Consider the following 9,252-nt stretch of genomic DNA (forward strand, 5'->3'; position numbering starts at 1 on the left):
GATCGTCAACACAAATTCCTCTGGTACCCGCGTCATAACATCAGTCACAAGGAACCACAGTGGATACAACACATAACTGTGGGTTTACTTCCTCACAAATCGGCAGCAGTGAAAAGATTTATAATTTCCCTGTCCCTGACATCAGTGGGCAAGCAAGCAGGCAGCCTCGTTGGCTTTGATGAAAGGATATTACGCATCGCATGTACTTGACACGGGTGACAGTTGTAATATCTTCTCCCTGATGTCAGTTCCAGCTGTTGTCCTACTGCAGGCAGGTCAGCAAGGGAAAGACACAGAACAAAGGAAGCATGCTCTGCACGTCGTGGACAGGATGCTTTTCCTATGGCTCACACTTTCGGTGCTGCTTCATAAAAAAGATCGAAGGAAATTCATGATTGTTTTTCTCAGCTGCAGTTTAGACCATCAGCTGCATTCTCTTCTTCTGTAGGCTGGGATAAGAATAAACCAGCATTTCTGGAAATCCTAGAGGCAAGTAAAGCCTCTCCCCTCCCTCCCCCACTTTGAGGTCCTGAAGGGGCTAAGATCTGAGAGAGAGGCCACCACTTGAAGGCCCGGTTTGGCTACAGCCTGGTGGGTTCCAGCAGCATCCAGCAAGTGGACGTGAGAAGCTTCCTAGACATGTGAGAAAAAAATGGACATTTTTCAATGCCTCCTCCCCGACTCACACCCCAGACAACTACCTCAGACAGTCTCTTGGGGTCTCAGGATCAGAACTGTGCCTGAAAAAAAAAATCCCTCGAATCTCAGGGAGACTTGCCAAAGTTGTTGCTAGGTTTCATGTGGAGAAAACATTTGCATGAGGGAGCCCGCCACTCCCGACTGCAAAGAGAAAGGGGGAATCTCACGGAGTTTTCTGACAGCCGGCTCTCCCAATGAGTGGGGGAGATGTCCTGGCAGCTCGGGACAGACAGAGAAAGAGAAAAATCTGGAGAGATGGCCAGAGCGTGCCGGTCCCTGGTGTGGGCCAGTTCAGTTCAGGGCCAGCCCCTGCCCCAAGGCTGCCATCCAGCCCGACACTCACGGGCACCTCTCAAGAAGCCGTGAAAGGGCGTCTAACGTACAAGCATCTGCTGATAGACTCGCTTTAATCACTTCACAGATCATTTCCTTTGCTTTTAACGTGCATGCCAACACTCTCACACAAAACCACCGTGAGTCATTTCTGAACCTTGTTCTTCCTCCCTTAACCCAAAAGGCCCGGGGCCCCACTGTCGGATAGCCTCCTGCTAGCCCATCATATCGTCTCGTCCTTCTGCATCTGGCCTTCCCCCTACTCAGACCGTTGGTCATCTGAGACGGTCAGAGACCAGGTCCGCAGCCTGCAATTTGTACACCGAGTGTTGAAATGGGACAACTTCCTAAGCAATAGCGTTTTCAACTAGCCTTCAGCAACTGGGGTTTCAGAAATAGTTCTTTCAAAGAGCCTCGTTTCATGTGAGCAAGCATTTGCTGACTCACTCAGGGAGCACACAGCTTCCAGGAAGTGTGGTTGGCAATGCATGCTGGCTAAAGAAACCAAGGCAATTGTTTTTCCATTATTCCATTACCAGCTGGCAGAGAAGATAAATACCAAAATAGGAATTTCTCCTTCGACATGAAGTCATGGAGACCACAGTGAGACAGGCTGGTCCATCCTGTTCCCGGGTGCCCATCTCAAATTATTTCAGATGTTGCTGGGTTCGAGCTCCAGAGCTGTCAGCTGCGAATCTCCAATTCCTACAACCTGCTTGTGTCGCTGAAGAATTGTTCCAATGCCAGCACCGAACACGCTCATGTGTAAAGAAATCAGCTCCCGAACGAATCTGATTATGGAAGTTACAAAGGTACATTCTACTTAGCATTTCAATATCATTAAAGTCTTTCCTACAGTCTGATTTCAAGAAGAGAATCGAGCAACTGGACCATCAGTTCCTGAGAGAAATACAAGGGATGGCTGTCGTGTTTCAAGCCTTGACTTCCATATTGATAGTAACACTATTGTATTTCTGTTATAACCTTACTAAAACACAAAGGAAATGCTGGGCATCCAAATTTACTCCTCAGCATTACAAAACAAACAGCAATAATAGGGGAAGAAATGCATTTTAGCAGAAACCAGAACTTTCCTTTGCAGCCCTGTCCTGAGCTGGCCACCCAGAGCACAGACCGGCTCAAGCCTGACATCACAAACTCCTACCCGAGCTCCACCTCGGGGGCCTTAGTTACAAAACGTCCTCAGAAATACATCATTCGAGGGCATTCGATCCCAAGTTGACTTTTACTTACTGTTTAGATTTTAAGACCTGTCATCCGCCTTGCAAGGGGGGGGTAAACTTTTCAAGGGCAACTTTTGGAAGTTGGCTGCATGCAGGAATTCTGAGGTATTTAGTTGCTAGGTGACATAAACCCCCTACTTAGAAAGTGTCACAGAACAGTCTAGAAGTGGTTGGGCCCTGAATGTAAATTATTGGTTAGGAAAAGCTTTGAAACTGTCTGAAGATAGTAAAGAAAAATAAGAAAAGGCGTGGCAGGGTCTTTACCTGAGAAAGATGGGCCTGAACTAATATCATAGATTTGGCTTAAACGATTTAAGAGAGCATGAAAAATCTGAATAGAAATTCAGTGTGCCATCGCGGAAGTTCAAGAGAGCCAGAATTAACCTCAAGGATAAGCATAAACCATGCCGTTGAGGTTGTTTCTAAGAGAAAGAAGAGCTTGGAGCAAAAGTTTGCAAAGCATCCTGTTTGTAGGACTGATCTTTGCTGCGGCCACATCCACGAAGTCAATGGTCTTTTTGGTGCCTCTTCTCAGTGCCGAGCTGAGGGATGATGGGAACGGACAACTCCCGGCCCCTGGGCCCAAAGTTTCCCAAAGACACTCCAGCCTCCACTTCTGCGTCTGTGTGACAGGAAACACAATGGTGTGCTTGCTTCGGGCCAGGCACCCTTTGAAGCACCCAGTTCACACTGATGATTCCATTCCCATGACAGCCTGTGGGGAGGTGTTGAAGCCGGCTCCGTTTCATAGGTGAGGGGACGGAGGCAAGGCTAAGCGGCTGGCTGGGCCAGTGCCGGGTGGTGTGATCTCACCCTTGCAAAGCTGCCCTTCTTGCCTCCTCCGTTGAAATGATCCAGGTCCCCTAAATGGGATCCCTCTGCTGTGGGCTTAACGCTAAGCTTTGTTGGTCAAGGAGACAGAGACCCTGAGGGACAGTCGGGTGCTGCTTCCTAGGTCTGGACGGTCTGCTTAGGGGGCTCCCGTGAGTCAGGTGGCGGTGGCAGCGGCTTCCCCGGTGCCCCCTCAGGTGGTACTGAAGCAGAGTAACATGCCCCCCACCCTGCGCATCCTAGAGAGCTGGCTTCCAGCAAATTCCAGAGGGTGAGTTTTCAACAAGATCCATCAGCAGGGCACCACAGGAACACCTGTCCCCTGCTGAGCCACAACGGGTCCCTCTCCATCCTGTCTGGACCTCAGCTTGGGGCAGGAAGGGACGCTCCTTACGGACAGCGCTGCTCGGTGCTGTTCCCACGGCATGCTTTCGAGTTCCCTCTACTCGTCACTAAGCAATCCCTTGTTCCTGCACTCCCGTTAGGGTAAATAATTATATACATTACACTTCCCTGGCCAAGTTACTGTGCGGTTTCTCTCTCCTGATTGGATCCAGACCGATACCCTTGCCTAAGGGCCCAGACGGGGAGCAATGCAGCCAAGACCTGAATCTGGAGTCTGCTCCGGACCATGCTGTCACCATCTCTGGTTGGCAGGGTCTGACACCATGTGCCCAAAGCGCACAGCACCAATTCACACTGGAGGGCAGGGCAATGGGGAAGGTGTCAGGGGAGAACCCACAGGCTGAGTCTTTAAACAGTTTTCTGATAGATACATAAATGAAAGGCATTCCAGAAAAGGGATGGCCTATGCAGTGCTGAGAGGAGTGACAGACTCAGGATGGGGATGGAGGTGTCAGCAGGGCTCCTGCTTAATCCCCCAAACCTCCTTCACATTCTGGGGCAATTTCTAGTGAGATGGGAGGCCTTCAGGATCCTAAACCTTGCTCTTCCATTTCCCTGCTTTTCTGGGGACAGCCTTGCTCTCCGGGGCATCGAGGAGCACGGGGCTCCTGACCTGGGTGTCGTGGTGGTGAGAAGGTGGCAGAGAAGGGGTCAGAGGCTGCCGCGGGGCCATGACGGCATTCTCACCAAGCATCACCCACAACGGCTGCTAAGTTCATAACACGGCATACAGAGCAGAGAGATACCTGCATTTTTGTAATAATTTCATTTATTTCCATTTTTGATAAAAACTAGTTAGTTCTTAACTCCCCAAACACACACTGATAAACAATGAATAGCATCAGCGTTGGAAGAGCAAATGGCAGAGCGGGAGCCACCAGGTCATTTCTAGCAATATAGCTTTGGTTTTGGGAGGAGGGGGCTTGGCAGAAAACACTGAAGTTACCTATAATTTTTTTCCCACCAATTCTGCTCTCATAGCTTTTGTGGAAATAGACTCTTTGTCTAAATGAGAAGAAGCACTCAGAGTGGGATGGGGTCGTGAGGACGGCTCTGCCCACCCCGCTTGCAGACACCCAGACCGCGCACTCCCTCATCCCTGCTTCCTTCCGAGGTCGGCTTCCAGCATGGCGTGGCCCACACATCCAGAGAGTATTTAAACATACCGGGTGCTGACCCAAAGTCTGGATTGTTGGCAAAAGTTGGGATTTATACTTAAAAAGTGATAGATGTGGGTCCCAAAACTTTGATGAACAAAAATAACCCCCTGGGATCCAGGCCCATGTGGATGTATAAGGCCCTTTTCTGCCTCAATGGCAATGGTGGGGGGAATCAGAAGCAAAAGGTAAATTCCAAAGCAGAAAACTGAGGGGACTGTATCTGGTGGTTTACATCGTGTTGGTCACCCCTCCACGGTCTGCGGGCCTGTTTTCTCAAGGGTTACTGTTTCTGTGTGGTTTGGGCAAGGAATTCAGGAAGCTATGTATTATGGAAAAAAAAAAAAAAGCAAAGTAAGTGTTTCATATCATGAAGATAATGCTAAGTTTAATGGTGGATCCAGCGTTTGAAGTCATCCCAGGTCCGGGGAGCGGGTCAGCAGCGCGGCCTACGGTTACACCGCGTTCCTTTGAAGGAGCTGGTCCAGTAATTGCTAGGGAAGCAGGAGACAAAGACGTCAAGGCCAGGTTTACCATCTGCGGGCCACACACACGTCACACCAGGTGGCGGCCAGGCCGTTACCTTTTTGAAGACTTCAGCACGGAGTCTGTTACTCTGTAAGATCACTCTTTTCTTTTGTTCTTCTTTTTTCTTTTTCACTTCCGGCAAGTTATTATAGATCCTGAAACAGATTCAGAAAACACGCGGAGTGGTAGCGAGCCAGCGTGTGCCTGGGGTGGCTCTGTGTCCTGTCTTGTCAGCAGGCTCTTCCATTTCAAAGACAAGACCAGCTGCAGACGGGTCATCCCGGATCCCCGAGACGCCGGGACCCAGGGCTGCAGTGACAGTCTCTAGAACGGGCCGCCGAGGCCGGGACGGCGCCAACAGGCAGAGTCCCCCTCTGGGGCGAAGCTCAGAGGGCAGGCCCTTCTCTGCCCCTCCATTCTCAGACATAATCAATGACTTGATTGCATCAAGTGGGAGATTCCAAACCTACTGGTTTGCCACTCTGTGCAAACTTACCCCACATACCTTTTTGCTACACATTTTCTTAAACCTTCCTATGACTTAGAAAAGGAGTAGCAAATAAACGGAGGAGCTAGCAGGGACTATACTAGAATTACACACACATCAATGTGCGTTTACCTCTTAATCTGTGCCTTCCTAATTAAACTGCTTCCAGATACATCTCAGGCATAACTATTATGTTCTTGTCCTGGTGTAAACTTAGGAGTTTCCAAGTTACAAGCAGGACCCAAGAGACCTTCTTCTGGACCCTTCTTTCCTACCTCTTAGTAGAAACTGTTTGTGTCTGGATGCCAAATGATATTTCTGCGAGAATCCGCAGACACAGCAGGACTGAGGCCTGAGCTTTGAGCTTGCTGTATACATGGCATGTGGGTACACACCTTTTTTTCATTTCCTCTCACATCTGAAAGCCAGAAAATTTGCTTAATAGGTCCTACCTTTAAAATAATAACAAAGTATAAAAATATTAATGAGGACAATATTATCAGGTGACATTATCTTGGTTATTGAGCACGAAGCTAGTCACCTGGCATAAATGTTCTCAATCCGCACAAGAGTTGAAAGTGGCCTGTACCGTCCTCTGCAGCATGACTGAGGAACGCAAGCCCCAGTGAGGTCAGGAGACTCTTGTAAAGTCCCTCAACTGCCTAATGATGGGCTGGGATTCGAACCTTGGACTCTCACTCTATGTAACACCGCCCCCCAACCACGTAGTATAAAGTGTCTGGGAAATGCTTATTCCACTGATATGGTTTGAACGAATCAACGAACACAGAGTTGCCATATCCAGGAACCATTCGAGAAAGGGCCAGGGACAGGACTGGAAGGAATCAGTAGGAAAGCTGAACGTCCCACAGCTCCACAGTGGAAACCCCTCAGATGCATAGAGACCGTCTTCCTGATACCGACCATCTGAATCATGTGGACAGTTGAAGATAAAAATTCCTAGGTCTCACTCCTGCAGCTTCTGATGCCGTATTTTGTTAAAAGGGCTTCCTAAATAAATGGTGGTCTATCCATGCGATGCACCACTCAGCAGAGAGTTGAAACCAATGAGGAAAATCATCTGTATCTGTATCTTTTGACACAGAAAGACCTCACAGACATATTATGAAATGAAAAAAGCTACAGAAAAATAATATGTAGAATATGATCCCCTTTTTGAAAATTAGAAAACTGTTGATGTCCAAATAAAAGTCTATTTTCAGGCAAAGAGAAAGGCCAGGAAGGATACAGAGAAGGCTGATAACTGCGGGTATCTGGAGAAAGGACTGGGCCCAGGGAGGTGTGGTGGGAGGCAAGACAGTCAGCCATGACGGACTTCAGCTTTATCTCTACTGTCTGAGTTTTTAAAATGAAAATGTGATTCAACAATACAACTTTTTGGTTATATAACAAAGAATACAGAAGAAAAGAAAGCTTCTGTATAATAACAGAATACAGAAGAAAAGAAAGCTCCGGTGTGATTGTGGGTGAGTGAGGTCTGAGAGCCAGGGTGAGAGCCCACCCAGGAAGCAGAGTGAAAACCCAAGTACAGACTTCATCTGTAACCTAGCTCCTGCATCCCCCCTGAGCCTTCGTTTCCTCTTCCAGAAAGCCACAGGGCCATCCTGTCCACCCTGAACGCTGCTTTGAGATCTAGTATTTTAATTTAAGTCTCCATAATAGCGGCTTTGGGTTTGGGGACAGGGAGGGGAAGATTCAGCTGAATTTTTTCACTAAACTGAAAAAGGAATACTTTGGGCAAGAGGTACACCAACTCTGCACATCTCAAACAAGCAAGTCTGAAAACCCAGCGGCCCCTCAGAATCCCCAGTTAGAATGCTGTCAATCAGGTTGCTAATGGGATGCTCCCCTTCTCCTCACTTCCACTCTGATACAAAGAGGCTCCCTGCAGAGGATCCAAGTTGGCCAATTATCATGGAAACGATACTGAAAGCAGAGAGTTTGTGTCTGGACTGTGGAGAAACACCTTTTTCCGATTTCAGTGGTCTCTCTAAGCGCACTATCAATGGGGCTTAATTATTACAGTTCCTCCCGGTGCTAGATACTTTATTATAAACTAATGACATTTTCTTGCATGAACTTGGCCAACATTGCTGAGTTATTACCTTCTGGTTGGGAGGCCAGGGCTCAGAAAGAATGGCCGCCTTTGTATGCACTAGGTGGGTGAGAATTAGTAAGGGTCCAGAATAGCAACCAGCCAAGCAGAACGGGGACAGCGTCGGCAGCAGGGCCACCAAGCTGCCAGGGATGGAGCATCAGGAAGGCCAGCGTGTGGCCCTCTGTGGCTTTGCTGGCTCCCACACGCCACGGGCTTCCAAGTTTGGATTCTTTCCTGCAGGCTCTGCCACTGGCAAGGTCCTCAGGAGAAACCTCCTCTCACCTCCTCATAATATCTCCTTCGAAGGTTCACAGTGACAAACAGCACCTGCCCACAGAGACGACGGGAGTGTGCAGAAGCATTTCCATTATGAGTCTGGGGATCTCTTAGAGACCAATTACTGGGTCGCTTCAGAATCCAAGACCCGCCACTTTCCTAAGGCTTTTCCAAGAACGGCATTAACATTCGGAGGTGCAGCTGGACAACTACACTTCTTTTAGCCAGTGTTTCAGATTCACGGCCAAGAAGACCTCAGACATTAAAGGTGGACCTGGAAATAGCGGCCCCTCTGGGCGCCTGGACGCATCAGCCACCCCTCCCTACCTCCCCCCCACATTTTTCGACTTCACACAATAAGCAAGTACCTTTTAGATCGCATGTGCATCTCCTTCTCTGAAATGTATCTTTCTTTGGGTTTGAACAAGTTATCTGGAATGAAATAGAAAGAGGATTAATTTCAGAAGGTATGGCTATTGCACATTTCTAGAGAAATATTATAGTGCACTTAATACCCACTTTCTTATCGATCCTTAGGCTAAGCCCCAACCTGCTACAGATACTGAAGGTCTTTTTTTTTTTTAAGATTTTATTTATTTTTTGAGAGAGAGACAGCACAGGCAGGGGGAGCAGCAGAGAGAGAGGGAGAAGCAGACTCCCCACTGAACAAGGAGCTGAATGTGGGGCTTGATCCCAGGACCCTGGGTTCATGACCTGAGCCAAAGGCAGACGCTTCACTGATTGGGGTGCAGACACCCCAGATACTGCAGGTCTTAGTAGATACTCATACACCAGAAACCCTGTCCACACACGCTGTAAACCTCAGAACACGGCCACCCACTCATACTGCAGAATTCACAGTTTGGGGGCCCTGCTTGATGAGCGCCAGTCCACTTCCCAGGAGACCAACTCCAAATTTATTTCTTTTATATTCCTTCCTCCTACATCCAATGCGCAGCTCCTTTATCACCAGGGGATGCTCAGAAGAAGAAAAAGTAGATAAGATTCTTCTACCATGAACTTCATTTTTTTTTGGGGGGGGGGCATGTCAGATAATTAACAAACTGGCTACAAAGTAACAGGCAAGAGCTCTGAAGGAATCGAAACACAGCCACATCGTAAAGGGGGACTGGGTGGGCCAAGAGGGCCCATAGGGGGAGGAGATATTTAAAC

General features: G+C 48.4%; 1 protein-coding gene across 1 annotated transcript in view; it reads right to left on the reverse strand.

Moving 5' to 3' along the window:
- Window positions 1-4,263: 4,263 nt before the first annotated feature.
- Window positions 4,264-9,252, reverse strand: part of C6H10orf90 (chromosome 6 C10orf90 homolog) — a 65,313-nt gene continuing 60,324 nt past the window's right edge. Inside the window, 3 exon segments of the mRNA XM_034663639.1 lie at window positions 4,264-5,163; window positions 5,253-5,352; window positions 8,448-8,511. Of these exon segments, the coding sequence (XP_034519530.1) occupies window positions 5,125-5,163; window positions 5,253-5,352; window positions 8,448-8,511 (203 nt within the window). The 3' untranslated portion in view covers window positions 4,264-5,124.

Source organism: Ailuropoda melanoleuca, chromosome 6, assembly GCF_002007445.2.
Source record: "Ailuropoda melanoleuca isolate Jingjing chromosome 6, ASM200744v2, whole genome shotgun sequence".
Classification (NCBI taxonomy): domain Eukaryota; kingdom Metazoa; phylum Chordata; class Mammalia; order Carnivora; family Ursidae; genus Ailuropoda; species Ailuropoda melanoleuca.